This window comes from Sceloporus undulatus, chromosome 1 (genome assembly GCF_019175285.1).
Source record: "Sceloporus undulatus isolate JIND9_A2432 ecotype Alabama chromosome 1, SceUnd_v1.1, whole genome shotgun sequence".
Taxonomy (NCBI): domain Eukaryota; kingdom Metazoa; phylum Chordata; class Lepidosauria; order Squamata; family Phrynosomatidae; genus Sceloporus; species Sceloporus undulatus.
In genome coordinates this window covers 201,514,704-201,533,370 of record NC_056522.1, presented here as the reverse complement: position 1 = coordinate 201,533,370, position 18,667 = coordinate 201,514,704, and the positions used below count along the sequence as shown (strand labels likewise).

Below are 18,667 nucleotides of genomic sequence, written 5' to 3'. Positions count from 1 at the left end.
TTACACATAACAGACCACATCATATAATAACACTTATAAATATCACCACTAGGTGGCAATATTATTTAGGGTAATTTCAATATTCAATATTTCAATATTCAATATTTTAAAATATGGAGGAAAAAACCCTCAAACCTTGGTATCGTTAAGGTAGTAGGTTCAGGTTTTGAAGCTTCCTCTATAAGAGGCAAAACTATTTTCTCCATGCAGTCAGTAAGAACAGCAAAGGTTGGCTTTACTATGAAATCAATGAAACCTGTAAATAATGGGATGAGAAATAACAGTATTTAGAGGTTCCCCCCCTTATCTTTTCCAGTCAGTAAAAAATTTGCCTAAGATCACCTAAGTTGCTTTAGAGACATTAGATGTAAAGTAGAAGTGATTAGGGTCTGGAGAAATGATACTCTCTTGGAAACCGTATTTCAAGGAATAGATAGATAGATAGATAGATAGATAGAGGTGTTGAAAGCCAGCATGGTGCAACAGTTTGAATGCTAGACACAAGGAAGCCGGACTTTGAAACTACTTGGCTAGAGAAACTCACTGGGTGGCCTTGGACAAGTTACATTTTCTCAGCCTCAGGGGAAGGCAATGACAAACCCTCTCTGAACAAATCTTGCCATGAGGACACTGTTCACTTTAGGGCTGTCATAAGCAGGAAATAACTTGAAGGCACATAACAACTATATTCTTCTCTCTCTCTCTCTCTCTCTCTATATATATATATATATATATATTCTCAAAACTTTTAAAGGCTGCAGTTCCCAGAGTCTCCCAGCTACTGTTCTTGGAGTTTTAGTTTTTTATACTCGCATAACATTCCTGCTATTTCCATTTAATTGTTACATTTATCTCTTAACTTTCTCTTGAGATACTCAGTCTGTTTTTATACAGTATACCTTTGTGCATATTCTCACTGAGCTCCGTGGCACTTGACGCCTAAATAAGACCTGAAACAAGTAAGGCCCAAGTAAGTTACCCCTAGAATCAACTGCTGAGTGACCAGTCAACACTTAAATCAGTACCAATAATTCTCAGTTTAGGCCTAAATCAGGGCAGGAATTAGGTGGCCCTTCATATGCTGTTGCACTGCCATCCCCCATCAACCCTGGCTATCATAGTCAATAAGAAGGAATGTTGGGAGCTACAGTCCTACAATATCTGTAGGGCCACAAAATCCCAACCCCTTGCAGCTGCAGCTTACAAAACCACTTCTCAAAGGTTATAGGTGGTAGGTTTTTACTAGCTTACTGTTACCCTTCCAACATTAAGCAACTATCCACCTACAACAAGGTGTATAAGATAGCTAGTATGACAAGACCCTGCCATAAACCCAGATGTCTCTATATCTACTCTCACAGCAACATTACAGTTGCTAATAATATCACCCACAATGTCAGAGAGGCACTTAGTTGCTCATCCTTCAATGCAATATATGTCATTCTATGCCACCAGTGCCCCTCTACACTTTACATCAGATAAAAACAAATCTGACATTAGAAATAATGCACAAAACTGGTTGCAGAGCATTTCATCCTTCCTGGACATCCAGTGGGAGTTTGGATCGGGGGGGGGGGGGGGCTGTGAATGGGGAAAAACATGGGGCTCAAGCCCATATTAGTCAATGGGTGGCAGCAAAGTCCATGTGCCTTGGTCAGCATGCCCATGGGCATCTACCACCATTGGCAAATATGGGGTGAGGCAATCCAAAGGTGTGCCAATTCACAGATGGCTAGGCTGCCAATATGATGGACTCACTGGACAATATGGGATTTGCAAGTGGCAGTTCACAAACAAAAAAATTACAAAGGGGGATAGGAACAAGAAATCGTTGAACTGAGATATATACACAAATTCCAATTAATTAGCAGAGGTATTAACACAGGTAATAGTTTCTTGGCATACAATATCCTCATAAAATCCTCATAACTGGACATATAACAAAAAGAATTTCCTCAGAGAAGGTTTTGGCCCCAAGGAAACTGGTTTTTGGCAAGCAGGTTTATTGTTTTCACCTATCAATACTAAATGGCTAGTTTAAAAAGTACTACCAGCTACTTGAATGACCAGTATCATCTCACACAATTATTGGAAGATTTATGGCTAGGGTCACAATTTGCACTTTTCTATATCATATTACACCATATCCACTCCCACATCTCTGTAATTATTCTTAGAAACCTGTGGCTTTAAAACCATTTTATCAGTGGATCTGAAGAAATGGGCTAAAGCACAGGCAAAAATACAGCAGTTAGTTTTACAGGCAGCGTTATTCCTCCTCCATCCTTTCCTTTTTCTTCTCACTAAACTAAGCCCTCACATGAAGCAACATGTGTGTGCAACCAATAGCAAGGAACTGTCGATCAGATTTTTTAAAAAATAGTGCAATTGAGTTGATATTCCAAATTACTGTTTCATTATGCCATGGAAGTGTTATTATGCATTAGGAGAGTTCTGTCACATCAGTGAATGGAACAAGAAATATCCTCAGGAGACAGAATTCAACCTGCTGCTCTGAGATGTCAATACTGAACAATGCTTTTTCCTCTCTCTAGTCCCCAGCTCCCCCTCTAGCTTTTCCCAGAACACTTGTCAAGGCAAGAATCTACACAGAGAACAAAGCATTATCCCCCACCAAGATCTGAACAAGCAAAAATCCAATAGCACACAAAACAAAGAGACCTCACATTCTCTCAACATGTTCTATAAATTTGCTGGGCATAAAGGGGTATGTTAGCCCATTCTCTTCTTGGAAATAGATATTCTCAACTTGAAAATACCCCACTGATCATCCGAGCCGGGAGATGGAGACATATGTTCTAACAAGCTTGGATTAGCCAGGATGTCATCCAAAGCCTCAAACAGGCCCCCAGAGTGAAGATTCATGTCCAGTGTGCTAGGGTCCCAATTCACACACTGAGCAAGAATCTTGCAAGATTGAGTACATGTGGCTTGGTAGCAAATCACCTGTCCTCCCATTGCTGATGAGAACAGCATTCTTGTACGGTTTTACAATTATATCTACAACATCAGAGCAAGCTGTAATTGGAAGACCATATTCTACATACAAACACAGCTCAAGCTTGTGGACACTGCGTGGTTACTAACTCTGATTGGCTGCTCAAACTGCTTACTACATAACATATGTGTTTTTTTACTTATGCATAACAAAACTAAATATCTGTTGTCTATTCACTCCTCAGAAACATATTAACTTTTGTAGCTATACTTCCTTAATTTTCCAGTAAGTAGCAACCTCAAAGAAGTCTCATACAGGAAGACATGGTACTTCAAGTATTCTTTCCCCCCCCCCCCCCAAGGACAGTTAAATATATATATATTTGCGTCTACAAGCTTTCAGAGAAGCAGTAAGCGCTTGGTTTATTTGATTCCTCATCTGGAATACTGTGTCCAGTTCTAGGTACCACAGTTCAAAAAGGATGTTCACAAGTTGGAGCATGTCCAGAGGAGGATGACCAAAATGGTGAAAGGTCTGGAAAACATGCTTTATAAAGAGAGACTATGAGGAGCTGGATATGTTGAGCCTAGAAAAGAGATAGTTAAGAGGTGATATGATAGCCCTGCTTAAGTATTTGAAGGGGTGTCACACTGGGGATGGAGCAATCTTGTTTTCTGCTGCTCCAGAGACTAGAACACAGACAATGGATGCAAGCTACAGAAAAAGAGATTCCACCTCAACTTTAGAAGAAACATCTTGACAGTAAGAGCTGTTTGTCAGTGGAACAAACTCCCTCGGAGTGTGGTGGAGTCTCCTTCCTTGGAGGTCTTTAAACAGAGGCTGGATGGCCATCTGTCAGGGATGCTTTGATTGTGATTTCCTGCATGGCAGGGGGTTGGACTGGATGGCCCTTGTGGTCTCTTCCAACTTTATGATTTCAGCAGATGTTATGTTTAGATATTGGTAATCTATGGATGTTTTGATCACTACTTTTTCCTATAGGTAGGGTAAGGTACACACTAAAATAGCAGTAGTGATAATAGTCACAGTAATGGTAGTAGTAGTAGTAGTAGTAGTAATACCAGTCACTAAGGAACTGGAGACTGAAATAAGTGGCTGTCAGTCTTAAAAGTCTGGTCTTGTTTTATAATGATCACAGCACTGTTCTTATAATTATCTTATCTCATAAGAAAAGAAAAATACCAACCAGTACCTATTTGTGACTGTGCTATCATGGTGGAATTACGGTCACAGAGAGGAGAGAAGGGTAGGCCTAGTTGTGCTTCTTTGTCTCCCTGCAGGAGGAAAACAGACACAATGAAAACCGTATGACTATAAACACAAATGAAGACAATAGTAAGCATCCACAGAACCCCCAGCCATTGACGTACATTCAGCAGCAAGCAATAGGATTCCAGAGGGAGGGAGGGAGAGGGGGAAAAACGCCTTCACTCCACATGTGGGCAAGCAGCATGTTCTTTCCTTGATGTTTTCAATAGAATGTATGAAGCCACATCTGTCACAGCTGGGCAGGGGAGCTCCATGAGGGTGTGGGCTTCTCCACCATGCACAAGGTACATACTTGTGTTCATTCATTAAATTATTTCCATATGGTGGGATGAAAAATGCTTGGAAATCCCCTAAACCCCCCCCCCCATTTTTTTGAATACAACTCTTTGAATTCTCCAGCCAACATGACCAGTACCCATGCAGGCTGTGGGATATTGGTAACTCTACTTCAAAGAAGTAACTTTTCCAAGCTTTGCAGTGCAGTGCTGCCCTCAAACAAGAAGTTGCTAGAGGGGAATGGAAAACCTGCCCCCAATACCCACATCTATGGAGACAGATCCATTGGAAAGATATGTGATACTGGAATAGTAACTAAATGGAATCTCACTGTTTCTGAATATCAGATACCAGGACAAATGAGAGGGGAATACTCTTGCTTTCATGACTGTAGCCCTATTCAGGTGTTGCTAATGTGGATGTATTCAACGTATACACAAAATATCTAGCACTGCCACATCCACTGTCATTATGGATTTAATTGTGATGAAATGTGAACAGGAACTGTCCAATCATTTTCTGTGAGGAAAAAGAGATGATGGAGAGGCAGGGCTTGATGTTGAATCCAACCAGCTAGGTAATGCCTGAATAGGTCTTGCAACACCTGAATAGCACTCCAGAACATTCTGCTAGTTTCTGATGAAAACAGAATGCTTACAGACCAGTCGTGTGGCTGGGGAAGATTTGCAAAGAGAAGTAAAATGTTTCTTTGATTACAGTTGGCCCTCAGTATCCTCAAGGGAACCATATTGAATCACCCCCCCGATACCAAAATCTGCAGATGTTCATGTTCTGTTGCCACCAATGGTGGTGTGTGTACATGGCCACATCACCATTAGGGACAACAGGACTTCAGTGGCAGCACACCCACATGCATGCACTGCCATTGGAGACAACGTGGGCTTGACATCCACGGATACTCAAATCCACAGACTTGCCATTTTGCCAAGGGCTGACTGTATTTTAAAATTGGGAATAAATAACATCAAATTGAATGTATGAAGGGGTTTTGCTTTGTTTTTTGACGGACTCCTAATATCCTCCAGCTTTCCCAATGGGATGCCAGTAAACATACCTTGGCAAGTGGTACTGTACTAAAAGGATTTACTCCCACACCTTTTGTGGAATTATATGTTCAATCAAAGTAGTACTCTGGGTGAGTATAAAAAGGTCATATACACAGGGGGAGATGCAAAATACATAATGGTATAAGCCTTCATTAGTAGGGTGGCAAATCCACTCTGGATGTCAATTTGAACTTTAAAGGAGCTAGCACCTCAGGGACATCCTTTAAGATTTGAGCTCAATCCCAAAATGCATTCACTGCCCCCCTGACATGGAAACCAGTAGTTGCCCCTGGGAGGAAGCGATAGCTTCCATAGTCTTTATAAATGTATTTCAGGGAAGGGGCCAGTACCTGTCGAAAGAACTCTTCCATCAGTGCTTTGGTCCACCGGAAGTGTAGCTCCCAGGCCTTTGATGGATGACTGATGTCAGCCGCATGTAGAATCAGGGACATGGCTCTGGCTTTGTCTATCCTGCCCATTCAAAAACAATGCCTCATTACCAAATTGCCAGAGCAAGCAGGAACTTCATTCTCAGGGCACATCAAGCAGCTCCACGAGGACAAGAATGCAGAGCCAGTCCTACCACTAGGGAGAGAGACAACCACCTCAGGCAGCAGTCAATTGGTGTAGAGGAGGCTGCAGAAGTTGCAACTGACAGTTTTCTGCTGTTGGAGGAAAGGCCTCTGTGTTTACCACGGACTGCTTTGTACCTCTTAAGATGGCCTACTGTGCTCAGGTTAGGCCAGCAATGCTGTCCTGCCACCAACACTGAGATAAGACTCAGCTGCCACTGCCCTCGTCTTTTCAAGGTGTCCTTTGCCTGAGGCAGCAACCCCTCCTCCTTTGGCCAGCCCTGCAAGAATGGAAGGAATCCACTTACCCTTCAGTCTGTTGAAGACTGTGTCTCATGGATTTGATTTGCTGGAAATGACCCGACATATCTGTAGCCAGGACCATCTCAATGGCTAAGTTGCGCAGCTCCCTGCAGGCAAAGTTACTCTGTCAGAGTCACATTTCTTTCATAATGCAATGTTTTAGTGACAAAATACCTTTCAGTTTATTCCTCAGCTCAAAAGCAAACATTTAAATAAAAATAAAAATAAAATGCACTTAAAACTACTGTATTATTAACCGGAAACTTCCTGATTTCATGAGGGTTAATGGAGATGCATATTTTAAAGAAGATTCACCAACCTATTATTACTACTGTTTCAGTCCCACTCTTCTGGTAATCCTAGTTTGAAAATAATTTTGAAATTACTTGCACTTCACAAATGTAGGGTGTTCCTTCTCTCACCCTCCGTGTTAGCCACCAGAACTATGCAAGGGTTTGTTCCAGGGGCATCAGACTATCCCACAGACAATGAGAGAAAAGAGAAACCAGTTGGATGAAAGAATCCAATTAGAGAAGGATAATACTCTCAAAAAAGTGGTGGGCAACTTCCCAGGGTTACATCACCTCCATGAATCTCTGAGATTGCACACACTCATTTCCACCACCACTAGCACCCCACTCCTCAAAATTATGGGGTCCAAAAATTCATCCTAATTTATTAATGTCATGGGACCTTCAAAAGGCGAGTGAGAGCAGCAGTGCTAAAAATTCAGTAAAATGGTAATAACATTTCCTATTTAAAAATAGCATTTCCTAAAAGGGTGTCGTGGAGGCACAGCTGGACATTTGAGGATGAAAGAATTGGGCCCTCAAATTTTAAGGATGTGGGTAAGGTCCATTTCGGGCCATATGTAGCCTGCAGGCTGCCTTCTCCCCTATTGTGAAGTGAGAATCTGGGCAAACCTGGGTAGAGTCAACCAACCACAGCTCATTGAACGCAGTGGGAGAGCTATGGGAAAATGGATATAACCTAGAGGCTTGACTGCAAAAAGTTCAGATAGGGCCAGTCAGAGAGAGAGAGATAGGGGCCAATTTGAAATAGAGTTGAGGTGGTTAGGAAAAAGGGAATGGAAGAGATCTGAATAAGATTTTGGGGAGCAAAGAAGATAGAGATAGTTTAGAGAGAAGCATGCTTTGTTTGAAACTGAGGTGTTACACTGTTCTGTGTAGAATTCAAAGATATAGCCATGTTAGTTTGTAGAATCAGTATGCAGAGAGATCTTGTAGCACCTTAACTGAAAGAAAGAAGTTGGCACCATGAGCTTTCATAGACTAAAGTCTACTTCCTCAGACTAGTTCCCAATGCCTTTGTTCAAACGACCATAATTAAAACTGGGCTTGCCACTTTATTTCCATACACAAAGGATTTTTGATTTGAATTGACATTCTCACATACCAATAGCATATATATGTCTGTTCCTGGCTTCCACTCCTCCATATGCATCTAAGGAAGAAGACTTTAGTCTATGAAAGCTCATGCTGCCAACTTCTTTCTTTCAGTTAGTCCCAAGGATGCTACAAAGTATTGCTACATACTGTACTGTGGGTGTAGCATGCACAACTAGATGTTTATTTTTCTCTCTTACCATAAATCTTTACTGTTTTTGTTTTGTTTTGTTTTCTGCATCACGGTCTGAATCTTTTAATTTAATAATCAGCAAGGGCATGTTTTACCATATTGAACCCACCAAGCAATACAGCCAATTTCCCAGTATAGTGGTCACCTTGAAGCCCGAGTACTAGATCCAGGGAGGAATCTTAAGGCTAACAGGTGAGCGGTAGGAGTCCAAGGGTTGGAACAGCAAGGCCAGCCTGGGTAGGAGTTCCATTACACGTCTCTTAAAGCAAAGGTCTTCAGATCTTGGATGGAGATCTGAAGATAGCTGAGGCCCACAGGCTGCACTTTCCCCATCACTGTGCTAGAGAATGGGAGAAGCTTTTGCTGGTGTGTGGGGAGGTACAGCACTGTGCGGCCTGGTGGGGCATGAATGTACCTCCTGCACATAGGGCAGTTATCCACCCAGCACTTATTAAACCATAACTCTGTGTGTGATTCTTTTTGAAACTTTCTGACTGATTCTTTCTCTCTGTGTGTTTGATTCTTTTCTTCTTCTTCTTTTTTGGATCTAGTTTGGATCTCTGTCCTTGTGACAGAGCAGCAGGGTGAAAATAAAGCTATTATTATTATTATTATCATTATTATTATTATTAGTCACCTTGGCATGAGAAAAACCCACAGAGTACAGGCTGCTCACAGTAGAGGAGGTTTTCACACATTAGCTTGGTGATATGGCAGCAGGCCAATAGGCAACGGTTTTATGGAAAACATGAGCTGGGTCTCTGATCAGTGTCCTTTTAAACAAGCATGGCAATCTTACCTCCATTCATCTTTGGTTAAGTGTGCCAGGATGTTCATTTCTTCTTCTTGCATGATTTTATAAGCAGCACTTACATGATGGTTTTCAAGAACAGAGCGGTCATTGTACAAAATTGCAACATCTGACCTAGATGCAGAGAAGAGAATATTAAGCAAATGTTCATAGACCCATTATGCACCTGTTATCTTAGTAAGAGAATTATATCTGGCCAAGGCCAAAGAACAGAAAAACATCTTGTATTTAGAGCTTGTAAGAAGTTATCTTTTTACTGGAAGTTCCAAAATGCCCCAATTAATATGGCCAATGGCAATAAACAACACTTTCTAATTCAGCGTCTTCTGAGTTGTGATAACTGCACCAACTGGAAACCCTGTTGCAAGATATTTACAGGTTGTGGAGACTACTCAAACCGGGGCCAATCTTGGAGCATTATGAAGATGGTGCATGAGGCAGGAAAATGGTCTCCCTACTCATGTGAGTAGGGAGGTGGATCCTTCATGGGGTTATGGGAGGTCTGCAGAGGAGTTACAATAACAGCCAGCACAAACTAGTGGTTTCCAGGTCACTGGGCAGGTGAATCTAAAATAAAGCGGTAGATTCCTAGATAAGAATGCAAAGAACATTACAAGTTTTCTTCTCCTCCCCCCAAAATCGATCCCATCTAAAACATCATCAGCTATTACAAGATTTTCTTTTGTCCCTGTGGGTAATGGAAAGACTTGCACATTTTGGAAAATAGAAAAAGTATGGTATTTTGCAGCAAGGGGGGGGGGTTTGCACACATGTGTGCATGTCGCACACCCACAGAGACACAGACACAAACTTTGCGCACACACACAAAAACCTGAAATGAGAAAAAATAATTTTAAAAAGCACACAAAAATTCTTACAGTCTTTCCCAGCAAGAAGGAAACATATGTTATTTTCTCCTTGCATCTAAGAATTAAATAAGCAAAGATTTACATCCCTACAACAGTGGTGGCAGATGGGTAGAAAGTCTGTGGAGGAGGGCACCACTATTTATTTTTCTCCCTATGAATGAATTTTCCCACATACAAAAAAATATCCTTAGTGTATCATGAAATCAGTTTTTATTTCAGCTGCTTCTTTTTTCTGAGAGAGAGAGAGGAAGGGAGGGAGGGACCATAGGTAGGATCAGGGGCATACAGTACTATCCCCATATCCATGAGAGTGGTACCTGTGGTTTTACTTACTCATCTCTGAAAAATATGTTCTCTGCAGGCATTTTCTAAAGTCTTTCAGCACATTTCTATGGTATGCCTCTGACATACCATATGGTATGCCTCTCTATAGTCATGCTGGAGTACTTAGAAATGACTAGAGAGGTATTCTGTCTAGGAATCTCTAGGTCCTCCAGGTCCTCTAGGGTCAATCTACACCGGAAGTAATTCATTTCAAGAGGGTTCACTGTTAGCTACAGTTCTGCATTCCACAGTAGGTCCAGGAACATGTCCCCCATGGATAGAGAGATCATTTGCTATTGTTGTGTGCTTTCAAGGTGTTTCTCACTTATGGCAACCTTAAAGTGAACCTATTATGGGATTTTCTTGGAAAGATTTGTTCACAGCAGATTTGCCATTGCCTTCCCCTGAAGCTGAGAGAGTGTGTGACTTGCCCAAAGTCACCTAGTAGGTTTCATCGCCCAGCTGGGAATCAAACCCTGGTCTCCAGATCATACTGTATTACAAAATAGCACCCCGCACAGAGCCCCAAATGAGACAAAGTATTTCCCTCCAGAGTGGTTTGCTTGTTAGGAATTAAAAGACACTATATAGCTATTCTTTCTCCTTAATCTATTTTTTTGAAATAAGGAATGATAGAAGAAGCAGTGGAAAAATGAGAATTGCAGGTAGAGGACAAAGTTGGGTGAAATCCTGTAATATTCAGTGAAAGAAACACTGGGATGGTGAGATAAAAGTCTCATCCAGAATTTCATCCCACTACGCCATTGTGCTACTTTTCAGACACATTGTCCCCTCCTTCAGCTGCATACATAGACTGGGTCAGCAGTTCCTCATTACAAAATTAGGGTGAGAACTACAACCATAGTTTGAGCCAACTCAATTTTATTTTTTTATTTTTGTTATTCAGTACTGAATGGGAAGAGGCATTTTTCTTCTTCCACGTTTAGGGCTCCCAAAGCTAAAAAAAAGTTAGACAAAAATAGAAAAGGGTCTAAATTTGGAATTACTGGATTGAATGGTAAATATATATATATTTAGGTACAATGCTTCCAGCACTGATATGATGTGGTCACCATAGAAGCAAATACAACATTAGATAAATAAATCAACACACACATTCTGAGCGCTTAAAAGTTTCTTCTCTGAGTAAGATTTGTGGTAAAACCAAGTCTGGAACAAAACAGGAGGCAGACAGTATGATGGGTGAGGTAAAATTATTCCTCTTTGGGGGTGGAGGATCAGATTACTGGATGGGGAAAATTGTTTCAGTAAATACTGCAATGTGGAGGTCATATTCCATGACAAGACCACTACAGATATAGTGAGATAGTGAGAACCAGATGGTTTTCCTGATGTCTATATAGCTACAGAAACTGCACCACCAATGAGGAAAAACATAGTCTACCAACATCTGGAGCACAACAAATTCTGGTGCCTGATGCAAAAGGTTTTGGAAGAAAAAAACATTGTGTTATGGATATCCTATAGAAATCTCTTCATCTCAGCACTCTGCAGGTCAGTCTGAATCTGATCTTCCTTTCTTTCTCCATTGTTTTCAAATGCTAAAAGCAAAGGCAGCATTGGAGTTTTGATTTTTTTAAAAAAAAATCAAAACAAAATAGGGTACCCACAAAGAGAAGTAAGACCAGCACTATACCTTTAAAAGTTCTGAGACAGCAGAAGAGGATGCAGCCACCGTGTCCTTGCCCATTTGCTTTTCCTTTGAGTCTCCAGGCCCACATTCTCCCCCTGCCTACTATTTAAAATGCATCAAAAATTAGAATATAATTCTATGTAACAATTAGGCAGCAAAAGATGGTTGATGGGATGTGGAAAACATCAGGCTGAGAGTCACAGCAGCTGCATTCTGCCCCACTGTGTTAAAAGAACTTGTACCATGTAGTAGTAGGAGTCTTAGGATAAAGCTGGATGTTAAGGGAAATGCATATTCCCCACAATTAATCCATCTTCCCTCTCACAGTGGAATTTCCTGACAAATGTGTGCTCAGCAATTCAATTGAGCTTATGTTTGTTTTCCAATGAGCAGCTACTAAACTAAGCACACTAAATACATCAAAAGAGGAAATTACATGTTTTGTGAAAGAGACATATTCCAGCATGTGGGGGAACACCTCGAAAAAGATGGTAAAGATATCAGTGACTTTGAGCCCACATCTTTCATCCTACTGACCTGGGCTTGAGTCCCTGTTCCCCCATCAAACTTACAGTGTGACTTTGGACCTCACATCTTCCTACCCCGACCTGCCACAAAGGGTTGTTTTGAGGTTAAAATGTAAAAAACCCTCAGAGAAAATATGGGATAGAAATAGGAGAAAAACTAAACTCGTTTAAAGTATAGGTCTGATCCAGGAAAAGTTCATTTGTTGGATTATAGGTCCCCAAATCTCCTTAACAAATCTCCTTTCCTTGCTGGGGGATCCTAATAGCTTTGCTCCAAGAAAGTATGGTTTCCAAGTCCTGGTACTGGTAGCAGCTACAAGTGTGGGCCAGCAGCCCTACACCATAATATTTCCCACTGAAATGTCTCTTTCACTGTTGTGCATTATGAAAATGCAGGGTTGGGGATAAGGGACAGCAGTGTTTCATATCAGTCACCCTTCCCTTCTTCCTCTCCATTTGCCTTCTGGAAGCTCTTCAATTATTGCAATATTGAAAGCATCTGCACTGTACTGTTGGTATTTAGTGACATGGAAATGTCATCAACTCTTGAGGGGAAAAAACAACATTTGGAAGCCTGCTCCCTGAGGGAAATATTTCCTACTTCCCAGTTTTAGATGTGCACAGCTAACTGGCGGCAAGGTTACCTGGTCTGAATATGGAAGTTGTTTGTAGTCCCCGTATGCTCGTAGTCATGGATGGCAGCAGCAAAGATCATTGCTAATATTTCCAGTTCACTGAGCCAATGCTAGTCAAGAAAAACAAAATCACAGGCAGTGCAATAATTCATTTCTGCTGAAACTTCATGTCAAAACAGATCCAACATATACAAAACCCTGAACTTCTTTAACAGAGCATGGAGTAGTTCAGGGGCCCTTCCATATTACACAGTTATAGCACTATCATTCCACTTTAACTGCCATGGTGACATCCTATGAAATCCTGGGGTCAAACGTACATGCACACACCCAAAATACTCACAACACACACACAAATTTTGCATTGTGACAGCACATCCCTGCAAACCACAACCCTCTCCCCTATTAAAAAGACTTCTCACTTCTCTCTAAATGTGACATAACTATCACCTATCTTCTCCTCAAATCTTTGTTAAATTCTCTTACTAATCAAAATTAATCATTACCAATAATTTACATCTCTTTCATATACATCAAGTTTAACTTGAGTCAGCTCTATTTACTAACTGTCAAACCCCTTTTACTGATTATCCCTTGTTTGTTTTACGTACTCTATAAAAGGTCACCATATTTTCAAAAAATATTCCTTTCGGTTCCTTTTTATTAAATTTGTTAAATTGTCTAAATGAGCCAATCCCGTCATCTTCTCTAACCACTCAACAAAAGTCAGAATAATCTGGATTGTTAAATTCTCCAAAGCCCGAACCAGCAAGACCAATGGAAGGAACTGCAGAAGATGTAATCCAAAGGTACCCCCATCCTGACCTGGAGAATTTATAAAGATAGTCATTAGATTGTCATCTCTGATTTCCAAAAACATATTGTTACAACACTGTTTCATGAATGTTTAGGGGTAGGCCCTTCTGGGTATGCATGAAGTCACTGCCTCAGATCCCTATGGGCTTGACCCAACTCTTGTTTTCTTACCATGATACCAGTGAGGAGCAGGATGCAGTGCACAGTGTGGGTAACGTCGGCAGCATGGATTAAGTTGTGATAAGGATTTTTGTGTTTGCTGTAACCATTTTCTAAAGCTTCTCCAAATGAAATAAGATTGGGAACAGGAATCTGCAAGAGGCAAACATCAAAAGGAAAATTGATAGCTTTGAGGTGTGCAGTCTACAAGGTGATATGCATAGTTCATTTGGCCATTCCTGTTTTCAGATGTCATCATTAAAAAGTAATGATGAAAAAAGCAAGACATACATACATAGAAATAGGTGTTTGACACTTGCAGTGATAAAAGGATAGGGCTGGTTTTCAGGGCAGTCCCAGAAGCCAACTGGAGTCTCTTACAGTTCAGTGCTTGTATGTTAAATTGGAGTTGCTGGTAGTCAGCAAAATGGGTAGCTTCTAAAGGCAGACAGTTTTTAATCTTACAAAATCTCAGTGTGACCCTCCTCTGTGGTATGCCTATGACCAGATGCTTGTTGTCACTTACAGTTTGAACCCAGGCAGTGTCAGGACTGGTCATCTGGCTTGTAAAGCAGTGTCCAGCTCCTGACACAAAGGATGTCCATCATCCATTTTATTTAATAGTCATATCATAGAGAATAGCTGCAGCCCTGCATATTTTTTGACTGCAGCTCCCATCATCTAATCAATGTCAATGTGGGTTAGGGCTGATGGGGAGGTAGTCCCAGAGCTTCTAGAGTGCTACAACTTGCCAATATAGAAAGATCCAATTTTTTCCAAGCATAGGTATGCTTCCTACTGAGTGCTATTTAGTGTGCTAAATGACAACAAACAATTGCACTCAGTTGGGGAATGCTATCACCTTAGAAATCATATACTTTCTTTCCAAGATGCTAAAAAAAAGCTTTGGGTATTAATTTTCTTTAAAAGCCTGCATATGTGATTTAATGAGGGCCTGTTTCATGACATTCTCAGGCTTTTCCATGTTACTTTTCTTGCTTATCACACATGCAGGTCATGGTCCAAGAAGAGGGTAATATCACACTCCACCATTTCAGATCCAGCTCACTCCCCTAATTCATAGAGGTAACACATACTATATTTATCAGACACCCATTTTGCATTTTTAGGACAGAAAAAATATGTACAGTGGGCATCAGTGGGCCAGCTATCTGCATACTGGCATACCCATGGCTCACCACACCCTATATTATTCAATGACAGCCACAGCCACATAGACATTGCCATCTGTTGAATAATATGGGGCTTCAGTGTCCACGTTTTTCCGGATCTATAGAAAGGGTTTGAACCAAACCCCTATGAATGGGAAGGGTCCGCTGTACTATATACTTGCTGAAATTGAGGCAGGTAGGTCCTTTGCAAGAGATTATTTGGGAATTCAATAACTTTTTGGTTGTGGGGGTGGATCTTTATTTTAAAATAAATTTTCTTACCTTGAAACGGCTCAATAGATCATATCGGGTAAACAGTTCATACATCATAAATTTCAAGCTGTGGCCTCCACTTGCTTCATTTAGGGCAAACACATCAAATGACCATTTATCAACATCCTGTAGGTGAAGCAGAAGGGAAGAAAATTTAGGATTTTTATACTTCCCCCTCCTTAATAGTATTATAGGCAATTTTGAAAAGTTAAGAAATGTCAATAGATTAAAGCAACACCTGCTGTTTAAGTATTATACGTGACAATATAATGTTAAGAGAGTGTATACGTATGTGTATAAAACTGGCATGATCCAGCAAGACAAAAACACGGGGGTGCATTACAGACTGCTGAGAAGCAGCGGTCTGGCTCTGCCTCCGCTTGCAGCGTCCAGGAGCCGCAGCCTTTAAACAGCGAGGCTCCCAGACGCTGCAAGGAATTCCGGTGTGCCGTGTGCGGACGCAAAGCGTCCGCTATGTCAAAATGGCGGTGCCCATATGAACAGGGCACTGCCATTTTGTACGGACTGAGTCTGTGATAGGGTAAGGGGCGTCTAGAACAGACGCCCCTTTTTCAAACTGGGACGTCCTCAGGACGTCCTTAATGGCGGTTTGTAACCCGCCATGGTGTTCTGTAAAAAAAGCTCACTGCCTCTGCTTAAAATACCCTCCACTGGAAGTCTATGTGTCCAGATGACCTACATCCAAGGATATTAAAAGAATTGGCAAATATAATCTCAGAACCATTGGCAATAACTTTTAAGAACTGCTGGAGAACAGCAGTAGTCGCAGCAGACTGGAGGAGGGCAAATGTTGTCCCCATCTTCAAAAAGGGAAAAAAGAAGATCCCAACAATTATCGTTTACTTGGCCTGACATCAATACCAGGAAAAATTCTAGAGCAGATCATTAAACAGAGAGTATGTGTACATTTAGAAAGCAATGCCATAATCACAAAAAGTCAACATGGGTTTCTGAGAAACAAATCATGCCGGACTAATCTGATCTCTTTTTTTTGGTAAAATCACCAACTTGGTAGACAAAGGGAATGCTGTAGATATAGCAAATCTTGATTTTATTAAGGCCTTTGACAAGGTTCCCCATGACATTCTTGCAAACAAGCTAGTAAAATGTGGACTAGACAATACAACTGTTAGGTGGGTTTGTAATTGGTTGACCGGCTGAACCCAAAGGGTGCTCAACAATGGCTCCTCTTCATCCTGGAGATAAATAATTAGTGGGGTGCCACAGAATTCTGTCCTGGGCCCAGTACTATTCAACATCTTTATCAATAACTTAGATAAAGGAATAGATGGCATGCTTATCAAATTTGCAGATGACACCAAATTAGGAGTAGTAGTTAATACCCCACAGGACAGGATCAAAATTCCAAAAAGTGGTCCAAAACTAACAAAATGATCTTCAACAAAGAGAAATGGAAGATACTGCATCTAGGTAGAAAAAATGAAATGCATAGATATAGGATGGGGGACACCTGGCTTAATGAGACTACATGTGAAGGGGATCTAGGAATCCAAGTAGACCACAAGTTGAAAATGAGTCAACAGTGTGATGCAGCAGCTAAAATGGCCAATGCTATTTTAGCCTGCATCAATAGAAATATAGTGTCTAGATCAAGGGAAGCAATAGTGCCACTCTATTCTGCTTTGGTCAGGCCTCACCTCTAATACTGTGTCTAGTTCTGAGCACCATAGTTCAAAAAGGATGTTGACAAGCTCGAGCGTTTTGAAAGGAGGGCCACCAAAAAGGTGAAGGGTCTGGAAACCATGCCTTACGACAAAAGAGTTAGGGAGCTGGGTATGTTTAGCCTGGAAAAGAATAATTTAAGAGGTGATATAATAGACTTGTTTAAGCATTTGAAGGAGTGTCGCATTGAGGATGGAATAAGCTTGTTTTCTGCTGCTCCAGAGAAAAAAACATAGAACAATGGATGCAAGCTACAGGAAAAGAGATTCCACTTCAACATTAGGAGGAACTTCCTGACAATAAGAGCTGTTCGACAGTGGAACACACTCCCTCAGAGTGTAGTGCAATGTCCTTCTTTGAAGGTCATTAAGCAGAGACAGGATGGCTATCTGTTGAGGATGCTTTGATAGTTCCTGCATGGCAGGGGGTTGGAGAAGATGGTCCTTGTGGTCTCTTCCAAATCTATGATTATTTAAAAATGCTTAAATCAAGATGGATCATACTTTCGATACAGTTATTTGCTTGGTTTACTTCACAGTAAGCAACTGAGAGCCAGTGTGATGTAGTGATTTGAGTGTTGGACTAGGACACTGGGAGACCAGGGTTCAGATCCCCACTCAGCCATGGAAATCCACTGGATTACCTTAGCCAAGTCTCACTCTCTCAGCCCTACAGGCAGACAAGCAAAAACCAGCTCTGAACAAATGTTGCCAAGAAAACACCATGATAGATTCATTTTAGAATTGCCATAAGTCAACTTGAAGGCACACAACAAGAATCAGAAGAAGCAACTGAACCTACACCCAGAATATGATGGAATCAAAAGAAGGATCTGTAACATAATGTTGTAGTGTGAAGAGTGTCAGGGATGATGGGAGTTGTAGCTCTTCTCCTCTGGCTCGAACTCACCACCTGGTTGTGCACCGCACTGACCAGTTTTGGCCAGTGGTTATAGCTTAGCAGAGTTACAGAGAATAGGCTGAAGACCCTGACAAACTCTCCAAGCCTTCTCACTCTTGCTTCCACAGAAGTCTTCACCCTTCTTCAGGATCCAGCTGGTTCTTGTAGCTTCACCCAAGACACCAGACAACTCAGTAGTCTTATATAAAAGATCTACTTTATTCTACTATATACAGCTCCAAACTATCCAACACAATAATACTCTACTCCTCACTCCCACTCTATCCACTACTACTACCCACAAAATACATTGGGATGCATAGTCATTATTATAGTCAATGCATGGTACCACCCACTGTTGTCTGTTTCCACCCAGTAGGCGTGTACATCATTCTCATTGGTTCTTTTGGTTCATCCTACAATTAATGATTTCATCATCTCAGCCTTGACCACTTAACAATTGTCAGGTGTGTCCAATTATCCACTTTACATTTCTTGTCCTTGGCATTCAGGACTTGTTAATTGTATTACCATTTACACCTGTGTGGTTCTCAATTGGCTTCTGCTGAGTCACCCTGACTCTCACATACATGTTTTATTTCATATACTGTATATCCCATGTTGCTTTTTCTTGTTCTTTTTAGTGTTCTTAAAATTCTGATCCATGTCCTTTCTCATCTGCATTCCTTATCATTAACCAATTTCCCTTCTCACAATGGGATTATGCCAGAGATGTATGCTTCATCAATCAGCCTTG

The 18,667-nt window shown here is 41.1% G+C and overlaps 1 protein-coding gene across 5 annotated transcripts in view; it reads right to left on the bottom strand.

Moving 5' to 3' along the window:
* PDE1A (phosphodiesterase 1A) overlaps nucleotides 1–18,667 on the bottom strand; it is a 205,461-nt gene that overhangs the window by 18,561 nt on the left and 168,233 nt on the right. For all 5 annotated transcript variants that reach the window (XM_042445748.1, XM_042445749.1, XM_042445752.1 and 2 more), the window contains 8 exons: nucleotides 15,316–15,432; nucleotides 13,874–14,014; nucleotides 12,896–12,996; nucleotides 8,866–8,991; nucleotides 6,473–6,574; nucleotides 5,943–6,063; nucleotides 4,173–4,254; nucleotides 136–256 (listed from right to left, as the gene is read on the bottom strand). In XM_042445748.1, coding sequence (XP_042301682.1) covers nucleotides 136–256; nucleotides 4,173–4,254; nucleotides 5,943–6,063; nucleotides 6,473–6,574; nucleotides 8,866–8,991; nucleotides 12,896–12,996; nucleotides 13,874–14,014; nucleotides 15,316–15,432 — 911 coding nt within the window. The remainder of the gene's footprint in view (nucleotides 1–135; nucleotides 257–4,172; nucleotides 4,255–5,942; nucleotides 6,064–6,472; nucleotides 6,575–8,865; nucleotides 8,992–12,895; nucleotides 12,997–13,873; nucleotides 14,015–15,315; nucleotides 15,433–18,667) is intronic.